General features: G+C 48.0%; 8 protein-coding genes across 8 annotated transcripts; 3 read left to right on the plus strand and 5 right to left on the minus strand.

The window, feature by feature from the left end:
• The first annotated feature begins 970 nt into the window (after positions 1-970).
• On the plus strand, positions 971-4,128 carry FOBCDRAFT_216878 (uncharacterized protein). The gene is made up of 3 exons (XM_031175486.3): positions 971-1,580; positions 1,633-2,208; positions 2,267-4,128. The coding sequence occupies exons 1-3, from the start codon at positions 1,440-1,442 to the stop codon at positions 3,944-3,946; spliced, it is 2,397 nt and encodes a 798-aa protein (XP_031046619.2). The 5' UTR covers positions 971-1,439; the 3' UTR covers positions 3,947-4,128.
• On the minus strand, positions 4,129-5,302 carry FOBCDRAFT_216881 (uncharacterized protein). The gene is made up of 3 exons (XM_031175487.3): positions 4,631-5,302; positions 4,503-4,584; positions 4,129-4,455 (listed from the first exon to the last, which is right to left on the minus strand). The coding sequence occupies exons 1-3, from the start codon at positions 5,187-5,189 to the stop codon at positions 4,353-4,355; spliced, it is 744 nt and encodes a 247-aa protein (XP_031046620.2). The 5' UTR covers positions 5,190-5,302; the 3' UTR covers positions 4,129-4,352.
• Positions 5,303-5,563: 261 nt separating this feature from the next.
• Positions 5,564-9,118, minus strand: FOBCDRAFT_248628 (uncharacterized protein). Its single transcript, XM_059610861.1, has 6 exons — positions 8,317-9,118; positions 7,807-8,267; positions 7,459-7,773; positions 6,953-7,020; positions 6,510-6,831; positions 5,564-6,459 (listed from the first exon to the last, which is right to left on the minus strand). The coding sequence occupies exons 1-6, from the start codon at positions 8,785-8,787 to the stop codon at positions 5,856-5,858; spliced, it is 2,241 nt and encodes a 746-aa protein (XP_059466911.1). The 5' UTR covers positions 8,788-9,118; the 3' UTR covers positions 5,564-5,855.
• Positions 9,119-9,416: 298 nt separating this feature from the next.
• FOBCDRAFT_316606 (uncharacterized protein) lies at positions 9,417-11,092 on the minus strand (the record flags this gene model as incomplete). The annotated part of the gene is made up of 1 exon (XM_031175492.3): positions 9,417-11,092. The coding sequence occupies one exon, from the start codon at positions 11,090-11,092 to the stop codon at positions 9,425-9,427; it is 1,668 nt and encodes a 555-aa protein (XP_031046625.2). The 3' UTR covers positions 9,417-9,424.
• Positions 11,093-13,679: 2,587 nt separating this feature from the next.
• FOBCDRAFT_237715 (uncharacterized protein) lies at positions 13,680-14,911 on the plus strand (the record flags this gene model as incomplete). The annotated part of the gene is made up of 4 exons (XM_031175494.2): positions 13,680-13,962; positions 14,019-14,383; positions 14,438-14,478; positions 14,527-14,911. 4 exons carry the CDS (start codon positions 13,680-13,682, stop codon positions 14,909-14,911), a joined length of 1,074 nt encoding a protein of 357 aa, XP_031046627.2.
• Positions 14,912-15,106: 195 nt separating this feature from the next.
• FOBCDRAFT_289542 (Alpha/Beta hydrolase protein) lies at positions 15,107-16,024 on the minus strand (the record flags this gene model as incomplete). Its single annotated transcript, XM_031175495.2, has 1 exon — positions 15,107-16,024. One exon carries the CDS (start codon positions 16,022-16,024, stop codon positions 15,107-15,109), a length of 918 nt encoding a protein of 305 aa, XP_031046628.2.
• A 462-nt stretch (positions 16,025-16,486) lies between these two features.
• Positions 16,487-18,562, minus strand: FOBCDRAFT_270594 (catalase P3; the record flags this gene model as incomplete). Its single annotated transcript, XM_031175496.2, has 7 exons — positions 16,487-16,693; positions 16,743-17,741; positions 17,793-17,957; positions 18,013-18,083; positions 18,108-18,172; positions 18,222-18,278; positions 18,327-18,562. 7 exons carry the CDS (start codon positions 18,560-18,562, stop codon positions 16,487-16,489), a joined length of 1,800 nt encoding a protein of 599 aa, XP_031046629.2.
• Positions 18,563-20,338: 1,776 nt separating this feature from the next.
• Positions 20,339-21,505, plus strand: FOBCDRAFT_258041 (uncharacterized protein; the record flags this gene model as incomplete). The annotated part of the gene is made up of 4 exons (XM_031175497.3): positions 20,339-20,489; positions 20,540-20,769; positions 20,837-21,189; positions 21,239-21,505. The coding sequence occupies exons 1-4, from the start codon at positions 20,385-20,387 to the stop codon at positions 21,502-21,504; spliced, it is 954 nt and encodes a 317-aa protein (XP_031046630.2). The 5' UTR covers positions 20,339-20,384.
• Positions 21,506-21,736: the final 231 nt, after the last annotated feature.

Genomic DNA, 21,736 nt, shown 5'->3' on the forward strand with positions numbered 1-21,736 from the left:
GGTCCAAGCAGAAAACTAGGCTTGGCTGAATTCCCCAAAAGGGTTCGAGTATTGAAGGTCTCCCGACGCCTTCGAGTCCCCATCGGTGCGGCTGAGGGTTTTAGGTTGCCATTCACAAGTTGACAATTCGTTGTCAGACCGGAGCTGAGAGAGTGATAAATGGCGGTTACAGAAACAATTGTCGTAAATATGTATCAAGAGTCAGGGATTGTAGCTGTAGATGATCCTTGCTGTTGAGATAATCTGGCATATCCTAGTGGAGCTGAAGAAATCTGCCTAACAAAGACAAGACCCGTGGAGTACATAATAGAGGCCCTGTTTTAATTCCCGAAATTTCGGGACGTCACAGATTAACACAATTTCGTTGACCTTGAAAGAAATTACGCCACTCTCTCTTCAAGATTGCTTGCTTAGGCTGTCAAGTTTGCCCGGGGCGACCGGTTAAAAGAACGATGATCATCATCATCATTGATTCTGTTCGTGGTGTTGTGTGACTGTCGATGCATCATGCAGAGACACACACCAACTTCTCTTTGCTGTAACTTGACTTGTATTGCGCAAGCTGTGACCAAAGCCTAAGGTAATGCTCCCACTAGCTTCGGTGGATGGTGTTCGAGATGCTCCGATAGATCGGATCGGAGAGTCCCATGGGCTGATAAACGGTGTACAATACATACTTTTCTGTCTCATACCAGGTTCTTGGGTCCGGGCTAAATCGACAATTTTTGCTTTTTTGTCACTAAGCACTGATCATCTATGGGTTCAATACTCTGTATGGAGTAGTATGCAGTGCTCTACAACAAATAAGACAAAACACGTCAAGAGCCAGCTCATAGCCTCTAGTTCATAGGCGAGCTGCCTGCAGGGATCTACGACCAGCTCAAAGACGAGAAGATGCCGACAAGTCAATGGGAAAAAAGACGCTAATGCGGTGGCTTGATAGTGTCTTACCTCTTGGGTTTGGCCTTGGCTTGAATTCAAATTCCGACCGTCGGGGCCCTGTCTTGCCGGGTTCAAGGGTTCGCCCTGTTGGGCAAGGCTAGGCTTGGTGCTTTGTGACAGTCAAGAGCAGAGCAGAGAGATCCAATATTAACATGGCCATCCCCCCCTGGGCGAGGTCTGAGATCTTTCGTCTTGTCTTGAATCTTTCTGGAGATCTCTTACGTAGGACCCGTCATGGAACCCTGCGTCTGACGTCTTTTCCCTTCCAACATGGCTGTATCACTTGAGATGTGATGGGGGTTTTTATTTTACGCGCTCGTAAAAGAAAAGACAGGGCCTATTTTTCTGAACAGAGCAGGGGGATTTAACGAACAAAGACTCATTCACCTGCAACATCCCGACGACGCGGCTCACTGCAGATTTGTTCAGCTGCTTTTGATCGTTGATATTTTTTTTTGGCATTCTGGCCAAAAACATATATATATACGACTCTCACTATGCCGTCTCTACAGGTGAACTCTAGACAGAGTTCCCTGCGGTTCAGTGCTTTTGTGAATGGGAGAATGGATCATCATCCGACTGTGAAGCGGTGGGATGGTGCTGCGAGAACGTGCACAGAATGGGACAACATTCGACGAGTAAGTCGGTCGAGAATTACTCATGAAACTGAATATCTAATTACAGAAACAGGACCCTGAACTCTGGTTTCGAAATGGAAACTGCATGGTGCATCTCCACGCCAAAGGTCATTCTCAACGAGGTCCCTCCTTCAAAGTCCCCTTCTCAGCCCTCCTCGACGCCCAATGCTACCCTCTCATCCAAAGGTTTCTCGTGTGGGAGGGCGTTCAAAAACCCAATCTTCGCGAGCTCATGAGATGGAGTAAAAAACACACAACACGCAAAATCGAATTATACATCCCGCCACCTCCAACGACAGATAAAACGCAAGCTTTCAACTACCATCTCGCAACACGCAATTTCTTCGCTTGGGTGTTTCGAAGATCCATGGTCGGATACAGTCTCGGCGGCGCTCTTATTGGTCTTCTCCACAGTATGCATGAGTTTCGATCCGGCGTGGACGACAATGTCTCAGATATGATGGAGTATTTCGACGAGGAAGGCTATCTCGACATGGCGAATCAGCCAAACCACGCGCTGGCAATACTACAGCTTGCGGAGTGTTTTCAAATGAAGGAGCTGTACATCCGAGCTTTTGCACATTGCGTCGGTATGAGCGAAAACTTGTTCGAAAATCCTGGGTTTCAGGTTTGTTTTTTTCTTTCTGACCAAGAATGCTAAGGCCAGACGCTGACGAAGAGAATAGGAGCTCAGCCCTTCAACACGCAAGCTCATACGTAAAGGACATCTCGAACTTGATTATCGCATGACGCGGTCGTCTTCGATGCTGAGAACCTTTCTCGATGATGAGCTGTCGGAAGCTCATTTGAGCGTCGCAGCAGGCGCCCGAGCTCACCTTGAGCGCTTCCGAAGTTTTTTGTTATCGTTTTATACAACGAAGCTGGGGTATTACCCACCGACTGCGGACTCTGACAACGACCTGTTTGATCCAGCTGTTTTACGGATTATGCGTGAGGACTTTGAAGCTTTGTATGATCTCTTGGTTGATGACCAGTATACCTCATCACATACCATGCCGCCTACAGCACATGGAGGAATCTGTACTATTCAACTTGTGCAGTCTTTCGACTTCGAGCATGGATACGATGTCCTCGATCACCCACTGCCGCTTCTCCCCGATGCAAATGGTAACAACTCGCGGCGCATGTCTTGGTTTCCCGGACGCGTGACTCTCAGATCAGATCGCAGAGTAACGGCTCACACAGCGTTGATCAGCGCATCGAATCTGATGAAGCCAGGAGTTGCGCAGAACGATCTCGTGAGAGCATATCGACGCTTCGAAGAAGATTCCATCATGTCGCCGAATAAAGCAGATAAGCAGGAGAAGGTGTCGCTGGTGGATGCTCGCAAGGTCCGATGGATTCTCATCTACGCAACATACCAAGTCCTTCGCTACGCAACAGACACAGCAACAGATTTGGAAGAGGACGAGATCAACGAGGCTCACTACAGTCTCTCTGCATTAACTGACAAGCTTCCACCGTGGGATACACCTCGCGATCTGGACCGTATCTTGAAACGCCAGACCCAGTACGTTACTAGCGGACCGACCTGGAGTGTGCAACCGGATGGTGCTGCAGACGCAGGAGAAGATTCCTTTGGAAAGATTGAGATTAAACCGGACATCGATTACTTCGCACTCACTCACCGAGATCGTCCCCAAACACAACACGACAACCGCAAGATGGAACGTCGAGCATCAATGCCTTCACGTCCATCACGCTCAAACTCATTCACACAAGCACTCAGCCGCTCTTCAACAATTCGACGATCAATGCGCATGTTTAAAACCCCCGCTACCACACCACCTCAATCAATCACACCGCCAACACGGCCAACCTACCACGAAATCGTTGTCCACGGTTACGGCAACGGCACAAACGATGTAAACGTCGACACAGACGGCAGCGACACAAAAACAGACGACACAGACAACACAACTCCCGAGAGCATCGAAACCAACGACACCGAGTCACCCCTCGACACACCGCCGCTAACAGAATACTACGTCGAGCCCATGATCCCCAAAGACGTAAAAGCACGCCGCGAGCGCCGCCGCGACGTAATGTCCATGGTCGCACGCTCAATGTCCGGCCGCGTCTCCAAGCGCAGCCGTCCCATCAGCGCGATATTCTCTGACTCACGCTACGCGGAGGAAGTTGAGAGCAGAAGACACAGCATGTTTCCGCAGCCGCTGCGGGTAAAGACGCAGGTGGAGGAGCCGTATATCGTGAATGAGGATGCGGATTGGGCAGCGATGCAGACGTTTATGGAGAGTCCGGGGGAGATGACGGAGGAGGATGATGACATGATGCCTGCTTGGGAGCAGTATGCTGATTTGGGAGGGTTGACTGATATGAGATGAGAATTTGCTGAGAAGGAGATGTGTGGTTGCTTTCACGCTTGACGCGTTTTTTTCTATGTTTCTTTTATGGTTGTTATAAGCGAATACCCCTATTTCTTTATGAAATGACATGTCTAGACGATAGTTATAGCTAGCTTTATTATGTTTGCTGTGGGAGGTAAAAGTGAGGTGGGAAGGGTAGTAGTTAATCATCAAGTATTGATGTCAGTTGCTCTTACTGCGATGTACTGCTGGGAATGAATGTCATTATTCAACCATGGTAAGGTCAAAGTGTTCCTTCACAATATTCACTAAACATCAAAGCTCCCTAGCCCAGCTCATCATTCACAAGTCATCCCTCATTGCCATTGCTCATATGTCCGCAAAGTACTAAATAAGACGCTCAACCAGACCCTTCGTGCTTATTCTATTCCGTCTTTACCGATTGGCTTGAAGCAAGTGTCAAGCCATCGAGAATATCCCCACCAAACTTCGAGATCATGTAGGTAGGCAGGACGATCCAGGCACCACTGATAAAGAATTAGTATTAATTCTAGCACATCATATAGATACTTACTTGGGAATTATCCAAAGAGTGAGTAGGTCCATAGGTGTGTTGTGAGCGATGTTGTCAAAGTCACTATAATACTCATTGGCCCCTAGTTCTGTTAGATCCCATCCCATGTATAGGAGAGGTTCACTTACAGTATAGGATTGTCTTGCTCAGCGTCATAACAGCAGCACTAAAGCCAACTACAACAGCCAACGCACCATCACGTCCACTCAAAGTCCTCTTCGCGCTATCAAATGCCTTGTCCGCGCGTGTCCACAGCATGTACAAATACACCAAGTACATGACCGTCTCAACGAGGTTTAAGGCCGTCTGGGCAGCCGTGAAGCCGTTCTTAGCATTGAACGCCTTCCACCCGTACACATGATCGACCTCACCGTACAGCGCATACGGGACGTATAAAGGCCAATGGAGGAAACCATCAGGCATGGTGTGAGGTCTGCCGAAGACGTAGCCTATATCCCATATAACGAGGGGCAATGATACAGCGAGCCAGAGAATTGTTGTCGACGAGGCTGTATGATGCCACCTTTGAACAGCGTGTTTCTTAGATGTTCCATTTGAAACCGAGGGGTTCGAGTCTGCGTTCTTCATCGTTCGTTTTCGTGTAGGAGGTGTAGGAGGAATATCGATCGTAGTAGAGTTTTCGGTACTAATACTCTCGCCACGAGAACTCGCTCTTGTAGTAACCATTTCAAATCAAAGACAACTTTGTTATATATAAAGTTGGAGAGGAAAAGTGATGTTATGCGTAAACAAAGGCACTGTGACAGCAGGTCAACTACCGATGCTGAAGGTCGGATCACTCGACATCCGACACGCCGAGGTGCCCGTTTAGGTAATTGCGTGTCAGAACCGTACAAAGACCCCTGGGGAATTGGTGGGCGGGCGCTGATCGTTAGTGGACTGTCGGCACTTGGGGCTGTCACACTAGCGCACCCGTCGATTCCTATTGGCGCAAAGAGGCGTTTTCGGCTGTCGTTCAACTTTGACGTATTCGCTTTGGGCGTACGGAGTATGGCTCTGAATTATAGGATATACGCACACTGTGTCATGAGACACGTTGCGGTTAATTGTCCCGTTGTCCGCATATTGATCAACCTTAGGTATCCTAAACTCTTCCAAAAATCGAGGCGTCTATTCCGAACTTACCCTCAACTTAGTACCTGGTACCTACCTCTGAACTCATCAATGCCCCGTCCGCGACTACAGTGTGTACCCCTCGTTGATACGCGAATATGATCGTCAATTGTTTTGATAGCGTACCTGAACCAACATGGCAGGCATCTTAGCTCAATGGGGTCATTGTTAATAGTGCAGATCATAATGATCCGCTATGCAATGCATGCATCAGGCATCTCAGCTACCAAAAGTATCACCCCCACTCTCGAGAAACTCCACCTCCTCCGGCGTCGCCTCCCTCCCAAGTGCCTTATTTCTATGTGGATATCTCCCAAACCTCTCAATAATCACTTTATGCTTCTCCTCAAACACTTTATTCGTCTCACCAACTGACTTCGCTGCTTCAGGATCCGCCTGCACCACTTCCCTTGCCTTCCTCTCGTACTCGTCTGCACCACCCGTTCCCTCCATCAAGCTCAGTATATCCTGATTCATCTTATCGAAAGCGGCAACGGCCTTAACATGTGCAGATATGTCCTCTGAGTGCATCAAGGGCATGTAGAACCAGTTCCGGTGGGAGAAGACCCAGCGGATCTCAGGTGCCTTATCTGGGATGCCCTGCTTGATGGCTTCATGGGATACCTGCTGCGCGATAGGGTCGAAGTAAGTAAAGCAGATGGATGATTTCTCGCCGCGATATGAGTTGCGAGGAATTTGGTCGAGCAGAATGATCAGGCTCAACCAGTCTAGCGAGTTCCGAGGCTGAGCAACCGACAGAAGCTCTTGCGCGGATGTAACTCCCGCGCCGCGGATGGCTTCTAGTATAGGGCTGAATCGAGTGCTAGGGTGTATTAGAGGATATAGTCAATTTAGATCAAGTGTGCGACTTACACGCAGACATTGTCGAACTCTTTGTCTGAGAAGAACCATCTCTTTTGTAATTCTTGAGGAGCGAGGATACGATCGGCCATCTCGGGGATATGCTCAAACCAGAAATTCCGCAGCTCGTCAAGTTTATCATGAGTAAGATGGTCCTTGAGGCCATCTAGATTCTTGATTTTAGAGCCCATGTTGATAGGCTGAGACTGCTCCTGCAGCTTGAACGTAGACGAAGTAAATGGCTTTCCTCCGGACAGGTAATGCTGGCAAATTCGTGCTGGTGCCGCTATCAATCTGCTGGCCAGAGGAAGTTGAGAAATTGCGCCTCTATGATCTGCGATCCATTCAGCACTCCAGTAGCAAATAAAGATGAAGAACGACCAACATGCGAGACGACGAGCTGTACTACCCCACGTAGAAGGTGCTTTCACGGGCGCCCTCATGATGAGACTTACTTGAGGGTTCGAGAAATGGTACAATAACTGAAAGCGATGGGCGAAGCCTGTTCTTGGGGGGTAAAAGTCTGTTATGAGTGTTATAACAAGAAGTAATCTGACAAATCAACCAGTGAAGTTGTAGCACGAAATTGGAATTGGTATCGCGATCGGAAGCGATCTCTGGCGATCCTTGCGCGCGGAATCTCCACTCTCGGACCCTCGGTATTCCGAGATGGAGCCTACATGACCAATCTTCGGCGCTTGCTCTCCCCGATTCGGCATGCGTTTGTTCACATTCGCCCAGGACATTGTATAAGAAAAGATGTAAATTCAGGATATTAAGTACTAATCTACTCTGACCGGGGGAGTTCTGGGCCTCGAAAGACCTGTATCTGGAGTAATATGGTCAAAAATACAAACTCGCAAACAAGAGCTTTACCAACACGACCTTAAAATTACCAACAGCTTAAGCCATCAGGACAGCAACAAGGACAGCAAAAACACTAGCTCCTCCAGCAACGAACTTGGAGCTTGCGGCGTTGACAACGGGTGTGACTCCGGTAGGAGTGGGAGTAGTCTCTCCAGCATCAGTGGTAGCATCAGCGGTAGCGGTGGCAGTAGCAAGAGCTGAGACGTCAATGGCCTTGAGTGTCTTGAGGAGCTCGGGGGTGGTGTAAGTAGGCTGGCTGTCGTCGGCGTAGCTGATGACTGAGAAAGGGAGCTTGGAGACGGGTGTTGCGCCAGGGAAAGCAAGGCGGTCATCAGCTTCAGCGGCGGGCTTGAGATCAGCACGGTCAAAGGGATCGTCGGCAGGGTTGAGGACACTGTTGTCGTCAGTACTGTAGGTGGTTAAGAGTAGAAGAATGACTTACCCATCGATAACGTGAGCGACACCGTTGAAGAGAAGAACATTGGTGAAGAGAATCTTAGCACCATTCACCCAAGCACTTCCATCCTCAGCAACAGTAAACGTCAAATCAGCGCCCTGCAGACTAGGAACGCTGACGTTGGCTAGATCAGTAGAGAAGAGAACATCATCCACGATGTGGTATTTCAACACCTCCTGCAGAGTCTTGAGATCAGCGCCTTCGAGGACTGAACCAATAGCCTCAAAAGCAGGGTCGTTGGGGATGAAGACGGTGAAGTCAGAGATGTTGACAAGGGTAGAGGAGTCACGATCCAGGTTGCCGAAGTTGTAGGGAAGATCAGCTGCGTTGAGAGCGGCGTTGAAGTTGAGGAGGTTGTCGCGGCGGGTGAAGAGTTGGAGAGGAGCACCAAAACTGAGAGGCTTGTCGACTTTGTGGATGATGACCGAGTCACCGACCTTGATATCCTGCACATTGTTAGAACCAGTTAAATCTCTGAGATGGAGTAGTACTTACGGCTTCAGTCACATAGGACAGAGTCTCTTCTCCAGAGATGACAACGACATCATCGCCATCCTTCACAATACCATTATACTGACCCCCAGTAAAGTTACCAAACGGCTGACGATAATTGACAAAGCTTGAATCCAGCAGAGACTGCACAAACACAGGAATGTCCGTCGCAACCTTGGCAGGATAATAGCCCTTGAAGACATGGTTTGACAGCAGAGCACCGATAGCGATGGTGTCGTTGCGCTGGGAAATAGCCTCTCCCTCAGGAATGTCTCGGGGGACCGAGGCAAATGCATCGTTGGTGGGAGCAAAGATGGTGATGTTGCTGGCAGATGCGAGAGTCTCTGCGATGTCGGGGACGAGAGCGAGGAGCTCGACGAGGGTGGAGAGGTCGGATTGGGAGGAGAGAATGCTGGCGAGGTCGGATTGAGCGACCACGGCGGATGCGAGGGCTGCGAGGTTGAGGAATCTCATTTTGAGTTTTTTTTTATTCTGAAGAGGATAATGAGGCTGGTGATAGCTGCTAAACTGGTAGTGATTGTGATATTGTGATGCTTGAAGATGTGAAGCTGTGAGCGATGAGACTTCTCTTCTCGCCGCGCTTCTCCCTTCACTTTATACACAACATCTCTCCATGAAGCCAACCACGAACCTCAAACAAATCCCTTCCTCAATCTCTCACCATCCCCATACCAAGCATCTCCCTCAAAGTCAAAGCATCATCGACTCTCGCTCATCCCATGCATAACGCTCTGTGATCATGATGCTGATCCCCAACTACAGGGTCTCACAGCTCAAACACATATAAAATCCACGGTCAAAATTTACCGTCTCCATAAAAGACCATGGGGAAAGACAAGCTTAATTGCCAGCACAGCCCTGGTCGCTTATTGCACAGCCTTGAAGCCTTCCGAGAGTCGTGTACGTCATTTTGTGAATCTACCCGTGTAAGTGACAGGACACGGATTCCCGCGCCAAACATCCCTGTAAGATTCAACGGCTTCTAGACCCTTTCTGCAGGAGAAAAATCAAGCTACAGGGAATAAACGTGCATTAAAGACTAAAGATTAATTACTAGATTGGTGTAAAGTACAGAGTCAATAGGAATGGATTAGAAATGTCCATTGGGGCTGAGTCCTTCGATTTCCTGTTCTGCAACCTCCCTCTGCAGATTCTCCTCATAGCGCTCAATAATACTCTCGTAATCATCCAGCCAAACGGCCAGCCATTCGACAGATCCTATGATCCTCGTGTTCCAGTTGCCCATGTGCGGATCGAGCTTCAGCAGCGCTTCCTTGACGGAGATGAGCTTTTGCATGGCTTCTCGCACGTGCAGGGTTTCGCGGGTCAGGATTTGACTGTATGTGTTTCCCGGTGCAGACACTGCCACGAAGACTTTGATGAGGATGGATAGTGTGTAGCTCACCGCTGGGCCGAAGCAGAGGGAGGGAAGGGATAGGATTGTGGAGGCGTCCATTTCGAGGACTATTGAGATGGCGAGGTGACAGGCTTCCACTATGGAGTGGAGAGCTGTTGCTGTTGTTGAGGTTATGGGACCACAGGCAAAGTCGTGGACGCCGATTCTTTCGGAGATGTAGGGGGATGTGAAGAGTGTTTTGTTGGTGCTTGTATGTAGAACTGGCTCGTTGACATGTATCGCGACGAGCATTCGCCAAAAACGAAGTTGAACATCGCCCGCAAGAGGTCTGTTGCTCAGCTCGTTCAAGTTATTGTAGATCTGATTCCTCGTAGCCGCTACAACATCAGAGTTGATGTCGTGAAACGTGCGAGTATCGCAAAGTTCAAGAGAACTAGCAACCTTCGCATGAAGTCGAACCGTATAAAGCATCTCCAAGAACAACGGATCCGAGCCATCAGCCTCCAACGCCCCCAGAGCCTCATAATGCGCCGTCCCCCAATCAAAATCATGCGCCCTCCTAAGCCCAACAGCCTTCATCGTAGAAGTCATCCAACCTGCCAACCAAATCTTCTGCATCTCCAGTGTCAGAGGCCCCTGGATCCGGAAGAACCACGCCGGTGCAGAAGTCTGCATTTCCGCACCTCCAAGACCAAGCTCCACGCTGAGATCGTGTGCCAGCGACACAAGCTGGTTCGGGTTCCCGTGGTTGCAGTCGAGGGACGGGCGGATCCAGAGACCGGTTATTAGCGCGGCTTGGATGAGATCTAGGGAGGGCCGCTTGAGACCGACGGCTGCTTGGCCGAGGATTTCGAAGGTCTTGATTCGTAGGTCTTCTTGCGTTTGGGGATCGATCTCTGCGGAGGAGGGGGACATGGTGAAAGAGAGCATGGATATGAGCTTGACGGGTGCTCCTGTCCTAAGGGAGTCTAGCCATGAGCGTGCTGAGGTGGTGTCGACCGGAGGTATAAGGTACCAGAACTGTCCAGCGGTTGTTGAACATACTTCCAGACATCGAAGCTGATTTTCGTAGTCTAGACGAGCATCCAGAAAGCTAAGTTCTGATGGCCCAGCACTTGTCTGCGGCCAAGCTCTATCAGAGAACACCGAAGTAGCTCTTGTAGAGGTAGCATAAGTCGACAACCCCAGAGTCGAATTCGTAGCACCATCAAGTTTATCCTGCAGATTCTTAACCTGCTCCTCCAGCTCAGCAATCCTATCTCTCTGCCACTTTCTCGCAGCAGGAACACAAGTAAGATTGTAACGAGAGCATCGTTCACAGATTGAAGACTCTTCAGGTGATGGTTCGCATTTGACTTTGAGAGCCTGACAGGCTTCGCAGGCACGAGATCTCTTCTTCATGTTGGCAAAGTTGCGAGCATTCTCGGAGTCATGTAAGTGAGGACTTGAAGGGGGATTTATGAGGGAGTCATGGTGGCTTAGCACTTGGTAGGTTGTATTGTAGATGGTTGATTGCTGAGGATTGCGGGGTGGTTGCCACTACTGGATCGTCATAAGTGATCGGAGCGTTGGAGCTATCTACCTATTGAAGACCATAAGGAAGCTACTCGCGATTTTTATGTTGGCGCAAATCATGTTGTTAGTGTACTCAGTTGACAATATTTTATGGTTGTGTGGGATACTTCACTGATATTCACCCTAGACCCTCAATGCTTGTTTTCTGTCTCCTTGCAATGTGCAATGCTTCTGTTCGGTATCAACTTCAAGTGACTTGTTTAAAAACTCCAATGGAAGCAGTGATACACATTCATACAACTGTTATTTACCCTGCATGAAAGCCTGGTGGTGCTTAATGCTTGGTGCTGAAGAACAAACCTACGAGAAGCATCATTTACATGCTTGAGTGTCAAGGCAATGCCACAATGGGCGATACATGGTCAACACAACTACCAACCAGTCGCACAAAGGCCGGAAAACTCTTCTATTATATTGCACAGCCCCGTAAAGTAAACCTACAAAAGTGCTTGATAAAAAGATTGATTGTTTTTGGCCATGCACGGGTGAGTCAATGCCCTTTGAGCAGACACACGATGACAAACTTGAATATTTCTATGTACGAGCTTCGTTGATGATGAGTTCCCAGGTAAGTGGAGCTTGAACCTCAAACAGAATAGCTGTGTAAGCCTATGTATTCAATTTCCCTTTGAGATATGAATTTCCTTTATTGAACAGCTGTGATAGTGTCTGATAGCTTGTAGGATTCTGGCTTGCAAATGCAGAGAGTCGATGACATCATACTTGTTCGAGCTTACCACCAGCATCATCTCCGCAGTAGTGGAATGTGACCTCAGTGAGCGATGAGCCCCTCCAATTTTATACGAGAATGAATCTTCACTGCATTGACCATCCGTACGATTCTTCAAGTCCCTTTCTGTAACAGCTTTATCTCTGGGAGCCGTAGCGGAGCCGAAGACAGGGCCCAGGCTTTACAGGGCTTCCCTACAGCATCCGTCCATCCAATATTAATGTGAGTGTTAGGTAGCAATCGGATGATCTGCTTTCTTTTGAAAGGGAATAATTATCTGCGACCTTTCTTTTTTCAATCTGCACGCTTCAATATACAAGTGGTGACTCCTCAAAATGATGAAACTGCTTTGCTATTCCTGTGAAGACATCCACAACAGCCTCATCAAGCCCTACAGCGGCCGCTATCAATAGCGTCCGAAACACGCCGACTATGCACGTGGCATGTTTCATAGTGCACTGGACTCACTTAGACCATTGGTTCTAGGCTTGAAGCTAGAAAACATCCGTTCCGCCGGTGCATAACTATAGTGTTAGACCCTGATCGTCCGCTATTGAGGCGACGAGGATGTTGAGCCGCAATTTGGAGGCCAGAGGAGAGATGAGACGAGATCTGGTCAGTTGTGAGAGCTCATTTGTGCGAGATTGGATCTGCTGTTTTGCTTTTGTAGAAGCTTCTTCAGTGGGAGAGACCCGCTGTAGATGATGGCCTGTTGGTCTTTGTTGAAGAATTATCTATCTGCATCAAGGAACCGCCTTGTTTGACCAACATCAAAAGTACAAATCTCCATTTGCTATTCTGTTAAAACTTTATAATGCATGTTATGATCGGGCTTCTTCGCCTTTTGGGTCTGCTACGGATCTTCACCGAGTATCCCCTCCGAGAATTTTCGCAAAAGCATTAACCTCAGCTCTCCTCTTCCCTGCCACTCGCCACGTTTTTACCATTCAAGGTTCGATAGTGTCAAGTTCGTCTGGCCGGCGTATTTCTTTTGTTACAGAAAGGAAGGACCTGGCGGTAATATGCGGCCGGCGACATGGGCCCACCTGACTTGAAGAGGAGTGTCACTCAATGATCCGTGATGCGTACTACCGATGAAGCATTTCTCAAGACGTTTTCTGGAACATCTGCTTGTTTCACGTGTAGGGCTGTCAAGCGGCTTGATCTCAGCTTTAGCTAACTTCGTGGTAGCGTCAATATCTTCAGCAATATTCACATCATTCTTCGTGGAGACGACTCGCAAAACACTCCAAAAGCATACTCGTCTATCTCCTACTAACCATGCACGAACCCCATATAACAAACCAGCTGATATGCAGCCTTGAGGATCTCTGGATGAAACCCTCCCACCCCCGGTCCAACCAAAGGCTAGATGGAGATCGAGTCTCGCCTCATGCTCTGGGATCCCCTGCCGAAGATCGATCGCTGCGGATCCTGAGAATGGATGCTTCGTCTGTGCTTTTTACCCTTCAATAGGATCAACGTTATTAGTTGGGCGCAGGCATCAGGATCCGCAAGATCTGAAGGCTTAGCGGCGATGTTGTGTTGGATATGTATGTGGGCGTCCCATCGTTTGCTTACTTATCTCGCTCGTTTCCTTGTTCCTATTCTTGCTGTCCTTGTCCTTTGAATTTCTTTGCTGAGCGTTTCTAATTGCCCGAGTTTAGTCACAGAATTATCGCCATGGGGGACTTGTGGAAAGGACCGAACTTTATCGAAGTCGACGCTGGCGAAAATGACATGAACATTGCGAGCATCGCCTGGGGAATCTCGCTTGGAGTCGGACTGTTCACGTTCGCCAAAGGGATGCGACAAACTATCAAATCATGGAGGAGAGGACGCAGGATGAATCACTATATCATCTTATTATGGCTCGAATGGACGAGTAGCTGCATTATGAGCGCTGTCACTTGGTGCTATCTACGAAATTACATCCCCGGCGGGTTTCCGGTTTTCTTTACTCTAAGTATGCTATGCTGTTACGCTGAGGACGTTCCTGAAACTGAGACTGATGGCTTGTAGTTTTCCTTTGGTGTATCCAACTTCAAGCGCTAATTCAAATCATCATCAACCGAATCGCGATCCTCATGGTCAACCGACAAAATGCCAAGCGACTCAAGATATACTCCTTCCTCATCATCTTATGCATCAACATCAGCGTCTTCACGATTTGGATTCCAGCTCGGCTGCAAGTTAACAAAACATGGATTGACATCAACAAAGTCTGGGATAGAATCGAGAAGGTCATCTTTTTAGTGGTTGATGCAGGACTCAATCTGTACTTTATCCACCTCGTGCGATCGAGGCTTATTGCCAACGGCCTGACCAAGTACACTCGACTGTTTCGTTTCAACTTGGGCATGATTGCTGTATCGATGACTATGGATGTATGCTTTGTTACCACCCCCTGAGCTGCTGCTTTAGATACTGACTATGATCAGATCCTTCTCATCGCAATGATGTCCCTGCCAAACGACATTGTGTAAGCCAAGCCGACTCAACCCCTACCATTACTAACCAGTTATCACAGTTACGTTCAGTTCCATCCTCTAGCCTACCTAGTCAAGCTCCACATCGAAATGAACATGGCCGACCTCATCATCAAGGTTGTCAAGGCCAGCAACAACAGTGACTATCCCGACTACTCTGGTTCCAGATCACACAGCACTCAAAAGAAGAGCTCAAAGCAGACAGGCAAGAGCAAAGTACCATCAGCAATGTTTGTTGGCGGTAACACCACGTTTATCGAAGCGAATACGGACGATATAGAGCTGGTAGATCGATTGGAGGGAGGCATTCAGAAAACCACACGGACGGAGGTTGTCGTTAAGCAGACGAGGAGGTCTGAGTATGATGATGTGGCCAGCGATACTGGGTCAACGAGGCAGCTGCAAAGAGAACATTTTACCGTGTGAAAGGCTGCCGAGTGAGACATACCAAATTCGAGATGCCGAGATGTACAACTGAGTATGGAAGAGCTCGCAAGCCATAATGCTTGCTGCATCTTGGCCAGGAGAGACTATATACGATACCCCTTCTTTTGTTTGACAAAGCCATCATAATAATACGACAGAAACGTGATAGGGAACTAGAATTGTATTATGCCCTACCTAGTTCATGTACTTTGCAAACCACTCCAAGAACTGATCAGGCTCCCTCTGAAAATACGTATACCCATCCCACCTCTTGTCCGTCCCCTCAATCCACTTCAACTTCTTATCCTCGATAGGGATATTGTCATAAACAGACTGAACATCCTTCGGCGTCGTGCAAGGGTCATCCCGAACCTGATACAGAAACGTCGGGACATTGGCGTGCTTCGCATCAGTCGGCGGCGACAATTGACTTATATGAAAACTCGTCTTCATGAAGAACTGTCGATCAGCTTCTTCCATGTACGATGCCGGAGCGCCCATTTTGTCAAGCATAACTGCGATGGAGGAACCTGCTGATATAGGCTGGGGCGCAATCATGCATCTTACACCTTTGAAGGCTTCAGGCCGATGTCTCATCGCTGAGAGTGTTGCGTTTGCACCAGCGCAGCGACTAAACAGTCCAATCGTCATATCCTTCGTATCCTCCCTCCCACGAATATATCTCAACGATCCAAGAACATCGCGCCACTCAAAGAACCCAAAGAGTCCTTGATTCCCACTTCCACTGAGTCCATGGTTCCTCAAATCATACGCAAGAACATTATACCCCGCATCATGAAGAATCTTGTAATCAGGAATGAAATTGACTTCAAAGTCGTTCCCGGGCATGAGTTGATTCCAAGGTTCGAGATGCGAAGGGATGCCGGCGCGGTTGAACCAGTGAGGATGGTTGGCGATGATGATCTTGTTGGAACCTTTGCAGGGGATGAACCAGCCTTCTAGAGGGACGCCGTCGTCGGAGGGGAAGTAGATGTCTTGGAATTCAAGGCCTTCTTCATTTGGGTAGTGCATTATTGGTGCGAGGTCCCATCCTCTGAAGTCGTCGACCACGGCCTTGATAGTGGCCTTGATCTCTGCATCTGTTGGGGCCATGGTTGTGAATGCTTGTCAATTGGTGAGGACGAATTGAGGCTGTGTATCTTGAGTCTACAGGCACAACATATACTTGGACATGGTTGAATGAGCTGGTCAATTTTGTCTTAAATGCTGATGTACTTGAATCCTTCGAGCGTTTTCGCTTTTGAATCGGGTTTATCATAGGTCATGGCACTCATTCCACTTCTTTATCACCGCTTATCTCCATTTCGGTCTAGGATTCTGCATATTGTCAGCATCATAGACTGGCCCCACGACTGCATTCTGCGATTCTCTCATGATGTTTCGAGCGGATGAATCGAAAATGCAAACTTAAAATTCTCCAGGATTGGATAAAGGATTCAGGCTAGAAAGTCACGAACGGAATCCGGCAGATGAGCCCAGCATTGTGTCTGGAAACCACGGCACTTTCCGAGCAAGGGCTTAATTAAACTACCCAATTCATGTCCAATATGTCACTTATGCCTGATAAACGGCTGAAGACGGAGGATATCCAGCCAACTTTGATCCAGGACCAGGCCTAAACTTGGGCTCTTTATACCACTCCTGCGCAGTCTCAGCCAGTTCCTTGACCTTGGAAAACTCAAACTGAGGTTGGTCCAGAAGATCATAAATGCCCTGTGCATAATCCTCTGAGATGTTGTACACCTGGGCCAAATATTTGCTCTGAGACCTGTTAGTTTGAGTCTGACTCACGACGACCGTAATTGCTTACCTGGATCTCGGGAAACTTGACTCGACGAAGACCCTTGGCTGTGTTGTAGCAAGTATTCTTCTTCTCCTGCTCACTCATAACCTTCTTCCACAGATCCTTCGCTTGGTCATAATCATTCTTCTTACCCTCATGCCAATAGTGACTGACCCTGCTTGCGATGTTGTCGCTGACCTGATACGGCGCTTCAGCGACATCAGGTCTGAACTTGTGAGCGAAGCTGTTGGGTGCATATTGTTTGTTGCCTGCGTGATTGGCATCAACACGCATCTGCCCGTCAAAGTTGAGTGACGCATAGGACTTGGCCATGAAAGGACAATTGACGGGGATTTGGTGCAGATTGACACCGATGCGATGATATTGAGCGTCGCGGTAGAAGAACATGCGGAATTGAAGAAGGGGATCAGGAGAGTCTTCAATACCAGGGACCATACTACCAGGCGAAAAAGCAGCCTGTTCCACATCTCGATGGAAGTTCTCAGGGTTCTTGTTTAGCACCAATCTTCCAAACTCCTTCATCGGGAACTGCGATCGCGGCCAAACCTTTGTGACATCAAAAGGATCGAACCCAAGCTTATCAGGGTCCGCTTGTCTAGGATCCATGACTTGCACATGAGCCGTCCACTCAATCTCCTCACCCTTTTCAATAGCCTCCCAAAGATCTCTCTTCGAGTAATCGGGATCTTCACCGCACATTTGCATAGCTTCACTGTCAGTGAACTGCTTCTGACCGTGCTTTGCGATGAAGTGGTATTTGATGTAGACGAACTCTCCGTTGGAGTTTACCCACTTGAAGGTGTGGCAGCCGTAGCCGTGGTTGAAGCGCCACCTTTGGGGAGTTCCGTGATCGCTGAAGAACATGAGGCCCGCGTGGTTGGCTTCGGGGGTGTTGGCGAGGAGATCGAAGAGGGCGTCGTGATCGAGGAGGAAGTTTGTTGGGTTGCGGTACTGAGAGCGGATGACGTCTGGTCCTTGAATGGGGTCGCGGCAGAAGAAGACGGGCTGCACCTTGGTTAGTTTGGTACAATGAACAGAGAGGATAGCTTGACTGACGAAGTTTAGGCCGACAATGTCGTAGTTCCCCTCCATGGTGTAGAATTTGATGGCGAAGCCTCGAGGGTTACGAGCCTCGTCTGGGAATTCTCGACCGAGAGTCACAGTAGAGAATCTGACAAAGACGGGTGTCTTTTCTCCAACAGACGACAAGAAGTTGGCTTTCTGGGATGTTAGTCAGTGACTGTCAACACGATAGTGGCCTGAGGGCTTGACTGACAGTGAGTTCAGTCACATCCTGGGTACACTCGAAGTATCCAAAGGCACCAGAGCCACAAGGGTGAACCATGCCTAGCATGTGTCAGTGGTATACACATTGAAGTAAAGCAGTGATAGACTTGCGCTCAAGATTCTTAGACCTGTTGAAGGTCTGTTGCTTCCTATCTCTGAGTCAGGCTCTGAGCTTATGCCTTGACGAGGCATACTTACTGCAAGAGGAATGTGTCGCTGATCAAAGGAAGCCCACCAACCGTCTTGCTATGAGCCCTGCCAAAGTATCAGCATGCAATTGCGCATTGTTCCTCCAATACTTACGGGTCAGGGAAGGGAATGCCCTCATTGTTAGTGAAGTACGCTCCATCATCCTCCCTCTTCCCTCCGGCCTGTGCACCAGAGACCTTGGCGATGACATCTGCTGGTCCCTCATTGGCACCTTGCATGTGACTCATTCGAGGGTTTCGACGTTCTCCTTGAGTCTCAGCGCCAATGGCATTGCCAATAGCCTGAAGAGGGTGCTGGCGAGGGTCTAGTTGGTTGGAGTTAAGAGACATGGTAGATAATTGAAGTATGTTGCTGCTACTTCCACATCAGAGCATGTGGATGAGACGAGTAGAACAGAGAATCTGGGGAGAAAAGTAGCACACCTTATATCCCATAGACATGACACTCAATTGACAGCCTCTGAGAGTCTGCACTCCAAAACCGGAGGTATCTCCGGATCATTGACACATCGTCAAGCCCAATGCAAAGAAACGTGCATATTTGTGCGACATAATGACAGCGCAGTTAATTGATCAATTTAAGTGCTTAGAGATGAGCCGGAGCTTTTGTTCCAATTAGACACCATTCATTGGTAAGAGCTGTTGAAGCTGACATTGTGAGCGTAGATATGCTAGCATATTGTCGTCATGGGATGGTAATAGACTAAACACACCGCCCGACAAACTGCACTGGTAGATATCGATGACCCTCTGAGCCAAGCAGTGTTAGTGCATATATAAATCAATTAAGCATATCGGTTAGGTTCCTCTAATATTGGGCAGTTGATTGGTCTTGAGTCTTGAGCGAACGCTTTAGTTGACTCCGATGTCATCGGGCTCCGGGGCATCTGATTGGTCTACCATTTTGCCCCTCAGATGAGCCCTATGTCTTACCAAGAGAAAGGTATATAAGGAGATTTGACTAAGAACGAGGCTAGTTAAAAGGGACTTTCAGCCTTGAGTGTTTTCTGTCTTTGGACGACTATGATTTCGAGGGAATCCGGCGCCTCAAGACTCCCATTTCCATGTAAAAACAGCAATTGAAGAGAGAGAATAGAAGCCAAGGCACTTAGCCCGTACCTTACAAATTCTGTGATTAGAGAGTAGGGCAGTGTTCCTCTTGCTGTCATGTAAGATCATGAGTCTTGATGCACCTTTAGATCTTTTATATTAACCAACACTTACAATTATTCTTGATCACTCAGATGTAAGCTCTAAAATGAGGCTGATGATAAGATTCTGATAAGAAATGGGCCTTTAAGCCTTTAAAAGATGTCACACTACTCGATGTTCCCGAGACAATTTCGCTTACTTGATGACGAAAGCAGCTACTGCGACTGATGGTGGTCAGTAAATCTCCCCGAAACGAGACATTCCAGTCGGAAACTTTACCCTATAACAACAAATTGCGCCGATTCTCATACATAGAATAATGAAAAGAAGTCCGTGTTGATTGCCCTTAAGACTCAGTGATGCGAGATGTCGTATCGCAAAGTATTCCCAGTCATCATACTTCAGGCTCAGCTTCAAGTGGCGGAAAGCGCCCAGGGGTTGAACAACAACGGCATATCTGGTTCCTGGCTCTTATCAAATAACTTTCTTGGCGTGCAGATCGACCGGATCTAGATTTCCCGGCCCTGAAACTCTATCCGATCACAAGTCTCGATCTTAGACATCTACTGGAATTTGACCGAGCATTGGCGGCCAACACAATTACCCAATGCGTTTAAGCAAGGACTTAGGACGGAGTAGCTCGGCTTTAAAAGGTCTTTGGTGCGTGCTATGCCTATATTTGGCAGTGGTCCAATCACTATGCTGACACCATTCGAATACGCCCCATTTTGACATGCAGATGATATGCATGTCAGACTTATTAGAGACGTGGTGACCAATGGGTATTGGGGGAGAATACGAAAAACAAGCGATTGCTGACAATTGACGGAAAATTCGCAGAATGAGATGTCCGAGTAAGTGCGACGATTAGAAATAAGTTGGAGATGGAAATGGAGTTGAGGTATATAAAGACGCGGGTTGGGTGAAGAAACACTAAACTTATAACTCATCATTTATCAAACACCACAAATCACCCTCTTCAAAGACATCACCGGACATAATGGTTACTGTTGCAGTTGCAGGCGGTACAGGCAAAGTCGGCCGAACCATCGTCGAGGCCATTGTTGCGGCAGGAGAACATAAAGTCGTTATCCTCAGCCGAGAGGTAAGCGTTTCATACGAAAGGTTTATGAACTTAATTAACAGAAGCCGAAGGAAAACAAGTTACTAGAAGAAGAGATTGGAGCCTCTGTCCTGGCTGCAGACATTCATAACATCAGTGCCCTAACTGAACTTTTTGAAAAGCACAATGTGCACACTGTTATCTCGACACTTGGCATGAATGGGCCAGAACCTATCGAGATTGATATTATCCGTGCATCAGAAGCATCTCAGGCAACAAAACGATTCATCTCGAGTGACTGGGGTCTTCCCCATACAGAAAAGTAAGCAAGCACTTGACAAATACCTCATTGTCAGCATTGAAAACAAAGGATTAACAAAGAGTTATAGGCATGCAGCTCAGGCTAATTCAGCCAACAACAAACTCCGCGCCCAAGACGAGCTACGCAAGACAAATCTTGAGTGGACGTCGATTCATATCGGCTTCTTTCTTGATTTCTGGGGCTCCTCTAAATCAGCTGCGAAATCAAACTTGCACACTCCTTCAACGTTTGTCGATATTAAACACCGAGCCGCTGCCATCCCAGGATCTGGAGACGTTCCCGTTACGTTTACGTATAGTCGAGATGTAGCCAAGTTTGTAGCTGCGCTTCTCAACCTTGAGAAGTGGGAGGAAGCAACATATATCATTGGTGATAAAGTCACGTTCAACGAGATGGTGAAGATTGCAGAAGAAGCTACAGGTGCGTGATGAGCTTCTAGACTGGAGCTAGAGATGCTAATTTCCAATAGGTGATAAGTTCAACGTTGTTTATGATAGTGTCGAGGCGCTGGAGAAGGGGCAGTTGAGTGAGCTGCCAGGCCATGAGGCAATGTTTGCCAATATTCCTGCACCCAAGGCGGTCATGAAAAAGGTGATGTCTGCCTATGGTTTGTGGGCAGAGAGTGGTGGTTTCAACTTGGATGAGAGCAAGGCTGTGAATAATGTCTTCCCGGATATCAAGCCTATTACTGTTCGGGAGTTTCTGGAAGATGCTTGGGGTAATGAGAAGAAATAGGGTTGGTAACACTTTGTTTCTCGTTTGTTGATGTTCTATTCACTTCAAACATAGCATTGATGCAATCTTCTTCATAGTATGATTTTGAGAAAAGGCACAAACTTTTAACTATATGCCCAAAGTGTTTATGTCAGAAGCCCTTGCAAGTCACAAAATACATGGCAATCACCTGCAAGCTGAGATTAGCGTGAACCCTCAGCGAAGGGGACTCCCTTTGGGGCCCGTGCCTGCT

Source organism: Fusarium oxysporum, chromosome III, assembly GCF_013085055.1.
Source record: "Fusarium oxysporum Fo47 chromosome III, complete sequence".
Taxonomy (NCBI): domain Eukaryota; kingdom Fungi; phylum Ascomycota; class Sordariomycetes; order Hypocreales; family Nectriaceae; genus Fusarium; species Fusarium oxysporum.